Genomic DNA, 14,457 nt, shown 5'->3' on the forward strand with positions numbered 1-14,457 from the left:
CTCGCTTTTGAAATTGCCCAGTTGGGAATACTCAAGTTTTGATGTGTTTTATCTGCCCGCTAATTAGCAGGCTGCCTGGTTGACCATCATTTTCCCTTTGTTCTGTGGACAGAAGATGTTTGTGAAGGTCTCCTGAAACGCTCCAGCTCAAGTTTGGGTTAAAAGGCATAAGCCACTGTGTATTTAGGAAGAGTTCGTGCTAAACTATAAGTTAAATTCTAGTACATCTTTTCTCCCAACTCGATTCTTCTTTTTTGCTCTTTAATGTAATTTTCCCTCAGCACAGGTCTGTCTTCTCATTCTAGACACAGTTGAGACTTGGGGACGGAGCATTTTTTGTTGTGGGAATTCTATTCTAACATTTATAGGGCGTTTAGCAGCATGCCTGGTCTCTACCCACTGATGACAGTAGCACTGCCCCTCCACCCCTTTCCCCGCCCCAAGTTGTGACAACCAAAAATGTCTCCAGACACTGCCAAATGCCTTCTGGGGGCCAAAATCGCCCTCGTGGGGAATCGTTCCCCTTTCCTTCTTGTCTTTGCCAGCTTTTTGTGTTTAAATTTTTCCTTGAGAATTACAAAGACAAAATAGGTCCAAACGATATGAAATCTTACAGAATGTAGGGATTCAACTCTGTGCCTTCGTTAAGTTTTGGCCAAATACAAGAGGACAAAATCTTTCAAATGAATCTGGTCTGGCTGTTTCAGGTGAAAAGGAAGTGAAGACACATGGGACTTCTGAAAGTCTGCACTGGTCGAGAGATTTTTGTCGTTTATACCTTTTGTTGTTGAACGTATTTGATTTTGGTTAAGGATGAAGGGAGCCATAGAGGCTTGCAAAAACTCCCAAATCCAGAGGGTTTTAAGTCACTTCTTCAAGTATTTCAGTTCAGTCTACCCCCGAGGCCGGGAGTGGAGTTGTTACAATAGCAGGTTTGGGGAAAGTGTTGCACCTTCTCTCCAGAATGGATGCACTTCCCAGAGCTTTCTTGATATTCCTTAAAGCTCACGGTCACGGAATTTAGCTGTCCATGGGGTGCGTGTGTTTGCCGGTGCATTATCTTCTGAAGCATCAACAAAGGGAACAGAAATATTTGTTTAAAAAAAAAAAAAGAGAAGGAATTCAAGTTTATTTATTTATTTATTTCTCGAGTGTGCAGTGGGGGATGGACAGAGAGAGAATCCCAAGCAGGCTCTGCACTGTCAGCGCAGAGCCTGACGTGGGTCTCGAACTCACGAACTGTGAGATCATGACCTGAGCCGAAATCAAGCATGAGATGCTTAATTGACTAAGCCCCCCAGGCACCCCAAGGATTCAAGTTTAGTGCTAATAGTAAGTTGGTTTTTGTTGTTCTGTGCCATCTCTTAAGATATTCTAAAACACTGTGTACTCCACTGTACCCCAGAATAAATCAGTTTTAATTATACTATGATTTCTTTTGCTGGTAATGAAATAGCAGTAATAAACGAATAACAGTAGTGCATTAGGAAAATAAACAGTATCACTGAAATGTTAGGAAACACAATAAATGGGATTATGTCTCCTGAACCAGAGTTTCAGACCTCCTCCTCCAGTTGTGTCAGAGGAAGCTTGTGATGGCTGTCTGTTATCAACCATGATCCAAATAATAGAACAGTGAAACTTTGTATACTTATAAAGACCTTTCATCATCAATATCAAAGCCATTGCTATATATAGAGTGACTGATCTTTAAAACACTTTTATGTTTTAAGCAATTAATATGATAACTTAGCTGTTCCACTCATCATCCTGAGTATTTGCCGCTAGAAGCACTGACCGAGCATGTAGTAATCTGGTCAGCATTAGAGCTCTGCTGGTACAGAGTTCAGAAAAATTCAACTTTCTGGTAGTTCATCGAGGTCTCTTCACTATCACTTGGCAAGATAAAAAATGGCTTTAACAACATTGATTTTTACATCTCAGTACCCAGATTAAGGATTGTAGTCAAGTGGTAAGTCTATTAAAATAATTAAAATACGGTGACAGTGTTGTTTTTACTTAAAACATTTAAAAAAATCGAATTCTAGTCACCTTGTAGTGTACTGGTGGTAACAGACCACTGAATCCTTTTCTGCCTTGTATGTATTTTGTTCCATGTCTGTTGTCTGGTGTAATAAACCTTGACTAGAGAACAAACAGGTATCCAAGAGCATGATGGCACAGAGGCTGCTAATGTTAGTATGAATATTTGCCTTAACTGGCTTTTTGAAATACCCATTAAGGTTGTATTTATGTATTTTTGAACTTATTTTTTCCAAAAGATCTTCTAAAACTTTAAGTGCAGTTTCATGTCTATAAAAGTTGAGGCTAGGAAACACTGAAGGATGGAAGTAATTTTGATGTTCATACCTCTGGTTCCTGAGGGTCCAGTTCATTTCTGCTGTGAATTTAAATGAGTTAATTTAAGTAGATGGGTCAGAAGCCACTATCATCGTGGTAGCCCCGTGCCTGATTCTTAATTAAAGGCAACAGGAGATTAATTTGAAACATTAATTTAAAAGTGCATGTACAAAAAGAAAGAATTATTGCAAGAAAGCCTAAAGAACTTTTCTCTTGTCCCTAGATGTAGAAGACAGAAGTAGCTCAGGGTCCTGGGGGAGCGGAGGACATCCAAGCCCGTCCAGGGTAAGTATATCTAATCTTTTTCCCACAACCAGACATGCCGCATATGTAAATTGACAAACTGAAGGTGAGTTTCTCTCTCTCACACACAACTGCACAGATACATATATGCATACTAAGTTTAATGAGGATCAGCTTGTGTTTGCAATTTTTTCCTCTCATTCTCTTATTGGATGCTGTTATTGAATTTGACACCTGTTCCACTTCTGTGAACCAGAAGAAAAATCCTTCATTAAATATTTGCCCTTACTTTGCCAGTTATTGATCCAGTATTACAGAAAGTTATTTGTTATAGATGGCACAACTTGGGGAAAAGAAAAAAATCTTAGTATCCCTAGTAATGTGTTGGTATAAATAGACTAGAGAATAATTCTGAAGACATAGTGTGAAGTTCTGTCTGACCAGTATTATCTACAGAACAAATCAGAGTTGATTTCACTTTGTAAGCATGAAATGTACCAGTTGGGTTTGGTTTCAGATGTTTACTACTCTTTTTCATGGTTTACTCTCATGCCTTCGTTGTCAGTTTGGGTGTAATGGGAAGAGCATGGAATGGGGTGGGACTGGGGTATGTGTAGGTGGGAGTAGGCAATGTGTAGTTTTGTGTGTGTGTGACCTTGGGCATGTCATTTTACTTCTTCGGTCCTCGTTTTTCGAATTTGTAAAATGAAAAAAGTAAAAGCAGAGGATCTTTTATGTTCCTTCCCACTTAAATATATATGATTTTATGTATAATCTGTTTTTAATGGAATCGTTGCTAGGCCCTCTAAAATCCATGTCAGCTTTTCTAATATGCATATAAATACCCCAAATTAAAAATAGACTGAGAGCACATAGTCAAACAAACACGTGTCCCTCCCCCAGCCAGCTGTATAAATGAAGCATTCTGCAGGGAGGGAACATTTTGCTGTAAGTATTCACGTAAATTTGAGGTGGGGAGGGGTTTCTATTTTGGCATAAGAGGCAAGGAAGGTGATCAGGCTGTCACAGTGAAGACATTTCAGCAAGCCACTGTTGTCCGTTTCCACCTGTCTTTTGACCTTGTGGTTCTCACTGTGGTCTTTGTGGTGCAGCAGGGTCTCCAAGCTCTAACTTTGTTGAGCCATCGCACCAGCTGTCGGGTTTGATATCCTAATGCATTATATGGATGGGTTGAGGAAATCTTTCCTCCTCCTCACGTTACAGCCTGCACTTGCAGAAATAAATCCATTCCCCTTGACAGCAAGTGTAGGAGATGACAGAATTTCCCCCCGTTGTTTAGCTTATTCACACAGGGTTTCTTATGATTTCTCACTTTAACACACATGGTACTTTTGATTGTTCTTCTGAGAACAAGGTCCCTTAGTATCATCCCGACTTTTTTTTTTGGTTTGTGGTGACTGTCCTGACATTGTTTTTCAGGGAACATTTTGGTGAATAATTTTCAATCAATATTTTGTAATTTATATTTTTCTAAATTTAGGGAGTTTGCATGCGGCAGATTTCTGTCGCTGATTCGTACCGACCCATGCTAAGTCTGTGTTCTCTCTTAAAGTGGTGATATTATCAGCTACCTTGAGGCACTATGCTGAGGTTTAAATTAGATAGTGTATATTAAGCTTTTAGTGCACTGTTTGGGATCAGGACACTTAATAAATAAAAATCAGTATAATACAGTGCCTGGAGTGTAAAACCCATGCTAGGCATTTCAAACGTGACATCTTTTTATACACTGATATATTGGCAGCATGAGATGACAATATCGTTCAAGTTAATTTTTCTAAATGAGGGAAGGTGATTAAAAACAGGATTATTTGGAACCTTACAGGTTCCAGTTATTTTCTAGGGAAGTGATGTACAGACAGTATCTGTCTTTCTTTGTGTGGACAGATTCTGCCCTTTGGCTAACATGGCAACTGACACCTCTGAGTAAATTTGACTTGGTCTTTGTGGGAGGTACAACCAGCTGAGCAGATCGACCCTTTTTTTTTTTTTTTTCCCTTTTTGGTTACTTTATGCACCTTAGTCAGAAATGTGAACCCTACAATATAGATGATTTTTACTTTTCCTGTATGTTACCAATTCCTCCATTAATAAGTGACTGGGCAGTTTAAAACCATTATTTTAATTTTAAATTCCATCAAAACAATGAGATAATCATCATAATGACAAATTCTTGCCAAAAATTAATGTCTGCTTTTAAAACTTTTTTGTGGCATACTTTGTCCGAATGCAGAAGTACTAATTTATGCTAAAGTTTCGATGTTCATTCACAGTCCTGCTGTAGTAATTTTAACATTATTTCATGTTAATTACTTGTGGAATGATCCAATTCTCTTACAACTATAATAACAGCTATAACAAAACATTGAAATTTCAATACTGTAAAAGCGAATGTTGTTTAAAAGGCTGTACTTCTATAATTCATTATAGGCTATGGGTAATTTTCCCTGATAGCACAATCTTGCTTGTTTTTTTTTTTTTTAATAATGTGGGCTTACTAAAATAATTTTAACATTTACAGTGTACTTTGTCCATATCAGGTGTTATACATACATTATTTCACTTAATCATGTCAACAACTTCATCCCGTTGTTTCTATTACTATTATTATTTCTAAGATTTCATAGCTGTTATGAGGAAAACTTGAAATCTGCAGCCTATAGAGCCTCTCTTACCCACTGGACCTGTGAAGATGGAGGTTCCTTATAATGAGTGGGAATGTAACTGGAAATGTGGACTTCAGTGTCTTTGGGTCACAGAGGTGTCGATAGGGGGTGTTTATATGCTGATTTCTTCATGCAGGATGAAAACTTAGGATGTTGTTTTATTTACAGAACTATGGAGATGGGACACCCTATGACCACATGACCAGCAGGGACCTTGGGTCACATGACAATCTCTCTCCACCTTTTGTCAATTCCAGAATACAAAGTAAGACTAATTTTAAATTGACCTGCACTTTTTGAATGCTTGTATTTTACCATAGAAAGGGGAGAATACAGTCTAGACAGAGGTTCTGTTTTTAGGAACTGGGGTCTGTAGCCAGTTCACTCTAGTAATTGTAAATTGCAGAAAAATACTGACAGTTTATGCTTGGTTAAAGGACTATGTTTTATAAGCAGGTGGAATCACAGGATTTCAGTGATACTGAATCGCTGTGGGGATTGTCTTCCTTAGATAGAAGAGCATGAATTCCAATTTCAATGTTGCAATACTTGTTTTCTGATTTAAGGTTGACAGAGTCAAAGTGGTGAATATTCAAAACAAAAATATCTTTGGGCCTGTCCATTGGCAATGATATATAGTCAGTATCACCTGTGAATTCTTACTAAAGGGGTTACGGTAACCCCTTTAATAATAGGTTTAGAGCGCTTAAATCAGAGTAGTGAATTCAAGCTGAATTAGGAAATCTGGTTGTGTATTTATTGAGGTGTGAGCCTTTTAGTGCTGATGGTCTAGGCAGATTGTATTGTCCTTCACTGGAAGCAAGATACACTTGAGATAGTTTGTGAGTTTCCAGCATGCCCTCATACCGGTGTCCTTAGCATACTTCTCTGTTTTGTTTACCCTGTGGGGATGTGTGTTCAACAGTAGTAACCTGAGCAGTGGGCAATAGCGGGTTGCTTCAGTTTTGTGTGAAACAATGATCTTTGCCCTAGTAAATGTGAGTTTTTAACAATGTTAATAAATCTCACCATGGTCAAATTCTATTGCAAATCCATCAATAAATGAAATTAAATTTCTTGGCACAAGGCGTTGGGCCATCCTCCAAGAAAAACACACAGCCATAATTGTATCATTCTCAAACCATAATTGCAAATGCTTCTAAAGAATGTCCCTATTTTTAAGCCTTGGAAGCTATACTTGTTATTTAATGTATAGATAGTCCTTGAAGCTCATTTTTTTCAAAAGTCACCATCAAATCCATCTAAAGGAATTTCAAATATTTGACATAAAGTAGACAAAGCAGAGAAATACTAGCAACCTATTTTAAATGGGTAATATCATATGCTTGTGCCTTTAAGTATCATGCCAACTTTGAGAACCATGAAGTTGTGTGTGATCCTAAGGCTGTTATTATATTTGTGTTCCCTTTTACTTTAAAATGGTAAGTTTCATATTTACGTTTTAATTTTGTAGCTAAAGCAAGCATCCTGGTTTTTATCAATTGTTGATACGGAGGTGCAGGATATGGAGATACAGAAGACTAGATATATTTGCCAACCTAGATTTAAAGAACAGCTTTAGACTCTTTAGTGACAGTAGCACTAACATTAAATTCTAACACCTTGCTTCTCCAGTTATCCTCATTCAATTTGACAACACAGAATAAAAGATTAACTTGAAAATAATCTTGGGAAGGAGTACTTAAAGGGCATATTAAAGAACTCCCTGAGAAGTTTCTAAAACTATTTTCTGATGAGTGAAAGTAAAATAGGACAAATAAATTACTACTCATATTTAGAAGTTTATGTTCTGTCCGTGAAAAAAGGGTTTCTTAAGGAAGAACTTGATAAATTAGTATCACGGAATACACCAAGCAATACAAGGATATTAAATATTTGTTTCTTGTTCATCTCTTGCCTCATGGGCAACTGTTTTACCAGCCAAATTTGTTTTTCAATCCAAATGGTATTTAAAATATAAGTGGGCTGAGAGTCTGGAGCTAGAGCAGTGAGAGCTGACTCTTTTCACTTAGTTGTTGTTTAAGCTGAAAGTCCATGTCAGCTGTGTTCTTTTATCCCGTCTGCCCTCCTTCCCATTAAACTCTTAAATATGGAGGCCAAGACAGTCTCCTGCATTGTGATAGGAAATGCTACTATGTCCGGGAGGCTCCCACCCACTGTTCCCCATGAAAGGACTTCTCTGTTAGATAAGCTGTCTGGTCTGAAACATGGCTCTTTATTGTTTACAAACTGCTACATTTTCCACCTCAAGCAGATTTTTGCACAGAATAGAATTGTGCTGGGGCTAAATGGTTTATCTGACATTAACGGGGCAGTGTCAGACTGGGGTCAGGAAAGTCGCCCTCAGAGCGAGAGGGCACGGCGCAGTCTGCAAAAAAGGGAAAAAAGACATTGAAACAACTATGAAATACCTTGCATTTTTAGTTTGGAAAAGAATTTAAAAATATTTTTAGAGAACTGCCCATGATGCTTCACGAACTCTTCCCACCCCTGTAATTTCTCACATCCCAAATGCCTTCTTGATTGGCTTGTCTATCTCGGGGCTAGATTAGGGGAACAAAGCTTCTCATTGATTTTTGCCCAAGCTGCTGTTTATTTAAAATAAGACCACTTTGAGATGTTATGCGGCACTTTTACAAAGAGAAGATGGGTTGTTTTCGAGAAATTAAAGACAGCCAGTTTACAAATGGAGGCGGAGATCAAGGAAGATCTATTAGTGTGGCCACGAGTTTGAACTCACAGAGTACATGGTATGATCTGAACTGCTCTTTGTGTCCAAATCCATATTCTGTGTCATGATCCTGGTGCAAGTTTTCATTCTTCCAAAAGCAGGTGTTAGACTTCATTGTGAGTTTTTGACTACAGTCAATACCTGCTTTCAGAATCTTTAGTTTTCAGTAAAACTACAAAGGATTTCTTTACATGTTAAAGACTTGATTCTGCTATGATGTCACAATTAGGGTAAAAGCTATAGCATAAGAAATAAATCAACCACTTTATATTGGAGCGGATTCTGTGTTGTCAAATCAATCAAGCCTGTGACTGAATTAGGCGTCTGCTACAGAAACAAGTGACACTAATTTTACGGGAAAGAGTTATTAACTGCAGATGACCCGATTTTTTTTTTTTTTTTAAGTAAACTGTTCACTTAGCGAGGTTTTATTTTCTTGCAAGGAAAGAAAGAAGTAATGAACTGCTCTCTCCTTTTGGGAGTGCATCATTGTTATATATTTTGCCCTTTATGGCAATACACTATTTTGGAGAAACCATACAGGCATTGCTAACATTTGCTCCTGAACTCTTACGGTAATAAAACCCTTTATTATAACTCTGAACTTTTTGATTTCACATGAATGGTTTTGCATAAACGTTGCACTTTTTGTGATATAAATACTTATGTTTGGCACCAAAACACCAAAACTCAATGTATTTATGCATTTCGATTTTTTTCCAAAATGGTATGTCATTTATAAGAGTAAAAGACTATCTTCATTAATTTATTCTTTTAGAAACAAGCCTGCATATCTGAATGTAATATCCTATTTGATAGTTTGTGAATCCCTGAAGTAAAAATGGACAAATGAATGCAAGTGTACTTGCATGCAAGCATGGGTTTGTGCACACATGTGCGCCGCACCCCCCCCCCCACCAATGCCTATTCTGTTGGAATTAATGACACTACTTGGTTTTTAAGGCTACACCACTTCTTCCATTACTGTCCGTAATCACAGTTGCCATACAAAGTTTGGAAGTTGATATTGTGTAAATCCTTTAAAGGAAAACGTAGCTAAAATAAACAAAAAAGCCAGCCCCTAATTTTTTTTTAAATAACCGTGCATGACTTTTTGTTTTCCTTTTTGTGTGGGGGAGTCTGGAGGAGTTGAGAGACGATAGCACTGAGTCGTCTAGCTGACTGCCTGCACTGACCAGTTCATATATGCACTCTCTTTTTTTTTTTAAATGTTGTTTATATTTTTATTGAGGTATAATTGACATATGACGTTGTATCAGTTTCAGGTGTACAACATAGTGATATGATATCTGTGTAACTGACATTTCCAGAATCCTCACTCATTGCTTTCTTTGGGTGGAGATGAGCAAGCCGGTTTGCATTTTTACTTGTTTGGAATGCCCTGTCCTGTTTCGTGTCTGGAAACAACAAATCACTTTTTCTTTGTGACTACTTATGATTATTAATGGCAATAATGTACACTTGATCTACTGGAAACTTGTTCGCTGAAGTTTTTAAACAGTTTGATTAAATCTTTATAGGGGATCAGTGAATAGCTTTCAGAATATGCTGAAAGGACAGAAGGGCCATGGGTCTGAGGTTTGTGTTTTTAGGAGGATTATATGCTCTGGAAAAGTCTGAAAATCCCAACAAGAGCTATATGCAAAGAGTATGGATTTTTTAACATTTCTGACCCTGTTTGTTTTTTTTTGTAAACGTTAAACTTTTGCAAATAATTGTCCAAATGTTTTTACAATGGGAAAACAATATATATTCTAGCTCTAACTTTTTGATCCAAGGAAGGCTCTAAGCATGCATTTTCCTTCTATTGTTCCAGAGGCTTATTGAAAACTAGATTGTTTGAGTGAGCAAGTTGCCAGTAAGATTATAGACATGCATTGGTAACTGAAGGATGTGAAAAGTGATACTTTTGTACAGTTGGGTGCAGCTTAGTTCAACATCAGCTGCTGTGTTTTTACATGTCCCATTGTGAATGGCTCAGTTTCCTTACTGTGGTATTCAGTTGTAGCCCCACTAACGGTAACGGTACTCTACCAGTGCCCTAAATAATTTCCCACTGTAGAGTAACTGGTTTCTAAACTAGCTCAGTGGAACATTTTACTGCAGGATTAGATCGGGGTTTCAGGCAGAACTGAAGAAGGCTGCTGGCTTATAGGATGACCTTTGAATCTCATCTGGGTTAGCGGTTGATATTTTGATTTGGTTACTGTGGTCATATTGTGACAGCTGCTAGCTCATTATAATTCGGTTCCACTGCTCCGTTTGCCTAGCAGGAATATTTAGGTTTGCATTACTTCAAAGTGTTTATGACTACCCTGAGTTTAGCCCAGCATAAAGGTGAAGTGTTGTGAGTGTTTTCAAATCCCAGTGGCAGAGGCCAGTGGCACAGTCTTCTTGTAAAATGGTGAATGTGAGTAGATGCTAATACAGGGAGTTTTTCTTTTCATTGTAAAACTGGAAATAAACCTAAATGAAGAGGCTCTAACCAGGAAAACTGTTTTTGAAAACCTTAACGTACAATAACCACAAAGAAACATAGTTTTTTCAAAACATGGGTAAGATTTAACTTGACCTCTTTGTCAGATGTTTTCTTTCCATGCAGGAATTTAAATATTGGATTAAAAAATAAAACCTGTACAACAATGGCAAGTGTTTGATATCCTAAAGTGCCAGAGGTCAAATAATATTTTAATAACTACATGAAAATGGAACTGTGAATACGGATGGCAGCTCTAGAAATTTTAGTTCACTTCTAAATTGTTCTGAAGTTTGATGGTGATAGCAGGCTGTTGGCGAGTTCATTAGTTAGGGACGTCTGTGTATTTTCAGTGTCTTCTTTTTTTAATGACTTTTTTTTTTTTTTTTTGCTTGAATTTACTATGATATCATCTGTTATCTATTGGACTGGTAACGTAGTAACAAGCAATTTCTGAGAGAAGAAACATTTAATTCTGGTGTCATTTGTTGTTAGCTTTCTTCGTTCCAGAGTTTTGTTATTTGAATATGTTAACCTAAAATGTCTTCCCGAAGTATTAACAAATAAGACTGTTTTAAGTGTCTTCCCGAGTGATATTATTAATCCTGATTTTGAGCTAAGGCTTGGAGCCAAAGAACTGGCTTTTCTCCTCTCTGTTTTGCTGTAACTGTGGGTGGCTCCTCAGGTCAGGTTTTTTCCCATTTTTAAATCGAGGGTGGAACAGACCTTTAAATGATCTCTGAGGTAATTTTCTCATCTAATGGTCCATTGATCTTTTAGGTATGCCATTTTATCCTTGTGCTATATTTTATCTTGTGAGATGTTTTATCACTATTTCTGATCCATTCATCTCTATTTTGTGATACCTTCAAGTAACTTTGCTAGTGATGTGTTTTCCAAATGTTATTCTTTAAAGCCTGATTCAAATGGATGTTTCTTTTCTACCTCTGCTCATTCCATATCTATAGTTAAGGGATTGGATTGATTGAAGATAAAATAATAGCTTATTAAGTTATATCACCAGGAGAGAAGTGTGATGCATGGGCCAATGCTTGGCATAGAGTTGTAGGACCTCAATAAATGACTGTTGAATGGTTTTATTCATGGCTAAATCAGGAAATCATGTATATGGAGTTTAAATCCTGAATGAAAAGCCCATAAATTAAAATCAATCCTACATCTGTCTCACTGTATCATGAAGAAAACCCTAAATCAGAGCCAGTCTTACAGAAATTAATTCTCTAGTACTATATCCTTGGCTGTCCAGAATATTCTAATGTCAGGGAATGGATCATGTTACATGGTGGTAGATTTCAGTTTTCAGTAAACATACCACAAAATATTTTATTTATAAAAAATAAGTCATATCAGTCTTATTTTGAAAGGCCATTGAAAAAAGTTAAGTGTTTCCAGTTTTCAGATAGGAAAACTTGTCCACTCTATAAAAATTTCTGTTTGCCTTTCATGGGTCTGGCTTCCTTTCCACTCAGCCATTTACTGTATGGTATGCTCTAATTAATGCTGTGATCATCAAACATTTTCATAGTCAGGTTTTATAAGATTTAGAAGAACTGATCGCATAAAATGTTACTTGAAAACGACAGCCAACAGGAAAGTGTAGATCTTCTAAATACTAGAGGAAGATTTCTTACATAGAAAGTTATGGACTCTAAGAGAAAATAAATCATTTTAGAGTTAAATAAAAGTAAAAAGTAGTATGTATCAGGAAGAAGGCTTTTACTTAGAAGTAATGGAAACTGTGACTAATGGTCGCTTAAGAGGAATTACTCTTTTACTAGAAGTCTGGTGGTGAGCTGCTGCTAGAATCGGTTTGTGGCTCATTGATATCAAGGCAGGTGTCTGGTGATTCTTTTGTGCTTTCCCTCATTGTCTCAAGATGGCGGTCACAGCTTCAGATGTCAAGTGTGGGTTCGATGCAGTAGGAAGCAGGGAAAAGGGAGTCCCACAGTGTGATTCCCTGCTCCTCGATATCCAGTGGCCATCTCCAGCTTCAGAGTTTGGGTGGTAGGGCGGTACACAACAGCTACTTTGGCCAGTGCATATCAGGCTTGTTGATTGACAGGGTTTATTTCATTTCTTCTCAGAGAAAAATGCATAATTTTCAACTTAACAGTTTGGACAATGAAGAACCAGGCTCAAACTTTCATGTAGTAAGAAAAATATAAAAATGGGTCTTGAGTCTGAATGCTGCTCAGCAAATTAGAGAAAGGGACAGAGAGACGTGGAGTATTAAAAAAAAAAGTGGTCGAAATGAGGAAGGTGGAGAAAGCACAGATGTGAGAGTCACCCACAGGAAAGAGCCTGATTGTGCCTTCATTGTCCTCATCCTTTGTGCAAGACAGTGACCAGCCAGAGTCTGCGCTCTCCATGTCTGCATCACCTAGAACCTTCTCTCTTAGGTCTCTGGCTTGAGTTCCTGCCACTCTGTGCAGAGCACCCTGGCGGTGCAGTGGACCCTTAGCTGCAGCCATCAGCCTTTTCCACGGTGCCTTTGGTGGTCTTTGGCAATGCGCACTGCTAGTCCCGTGGCAGCCATTCAGAGCAGGCCTGGCATCCTGGAGCCACAGTGTCCCATATATGCCATCACCAGTGCCATGAGGGGAGGTCCTTGCCCCACACCACTCAAACCGTCTTTTGTGTACTTAACCTCCAACAACCTGCCACGTCCTCGTGAAGCACTCACACAAGAGTGCCCCTTGCCCGCAGCAAAGACAACAACAACAACCCTCTATTTTATTTTCATATGTACGACAATCGTATTTGTTGATCTTTAGTGTGGAGGATTAAGTGCAGCCAAAAGACATTTAATTTTAGTTAACACACCAAGACTGCGTGAAATTGTGGTGAGAGCTGGATTCAGCTTTTGGCCCGAAGTTTCCCACCTCTGTCAAACACAGTCGTGGCATAAGTCAGGCCAGTGAGAGAATAGGCAGAGGGAAGGGCCATGTGTCATCAAAGGAAAGCTGGACGTGAAGTCAACAGTGTTGTTTTTATTGAGTATGCAAGTTTTTCTCTAAGGTTTTCATCGGAAAGATGGCTTCTTGGAATTTCGCATAAAGTTTGATAGTTACGATATGCCCGTGGTAGCATTAACCGGTAACATGCTTCTTGACTGGATCCTTGAGTCCCGGGGTATTAAACACTTGGAGTTTCTCAAACCTCTCATTGCCTCTTGGCTCCAGGAGAACCGTCAGTACAGTTACAGGATCTGTGAACTAATAATGTCCGTGAAAGTTGCATGTCTACCTTGAGTGCCATATGGATCACCAATGAAAATAAGCCTTTTCTCTCTGTTCACGTTAAAACCTTCATTAGGACCACAGTAGCAAAGGAACTCAGTGTTAAGCGTTGAGAGGCATCACTGAACAGTAGAGTAGGCCAGGGCTCAACACAGCCTTAGTCTTGACTGTTCCACTTCCTGGTGATTGGACTTTGGATAAATCGATCCCCAACTTTCTCATTTCTGTGAGGATAGTAATACCTGTCCTACCCGCACACCCCAGAATCACTGTGAGCAGTGCGATGAAGTGATACGCGTCGGGACAACTAACTGCTCTGTAACCGTTATCTTATGGCACTGCAAGGCCACACTTTGGGTACTCTTACTTTGGTCTATAATTAATTGATGAATGTATAGACTTTGGGTTTGCCTGTTAGCAGCTTTAAGACACCTTTACCTTCTACAGAGAGTGGAACAGAAGGCAAGAACAGGTAGAGATAGCATAGAATGTTCGGTTCTGTAAGCATCAAGACCAGAATGGAACAATTTCTTTTTCAGCCAGTTCACAAACACAGTAATCCTATAAAATAAGTACCTCTTTGGGGACAACTTTGTTGAATTCAGATATGCCCCTTGTGAGATGCTTGCCTCCAGCCATTTGTCCCTCCAACTTAAA

General features: G+C 38.4%; 1 protein-coding gene across 1 annotated transcript in view; it reads left to right on the forward strand.

The window, feature by feature from the left end:
- Positions 1–14,457, forward strand: part of TCF4 (transcription factor 4) — a 350,509-nt gene that overhangs the window by 117,473 nt on the left and 218,579 nt on the right. Inside the window, exons 4-5 of the mRNA XM_047086297.1 lie at positions 2,585–2,646; positions 5,460–5,556. Of these exons, the coding sequence (XP_046942253.1) occupies positions 2,585–2,646; positions 5,460–5,556 (159 nt within the window). The remainder of the gene's footprint in view (positions 1–2,584; positions 2,647–5,459; positions 5,557–14,457) is intronic.

Source organism: Lynx rufus, unplaced genomic scaffold (assembly GCF_022079265.1).
Source record: "Lynx rufus isolate CCGP_SWC_20201006 ecotype Redwood Valley unplaced genomic scaffold, mLynRuf1.p SCAF_20, whole genome shotgun sequence".
NCBI lineage: Eukaryota > Metazoa > Chordata > Mammalia > Carnivora > Felidae > Lynx > Lynx rufus.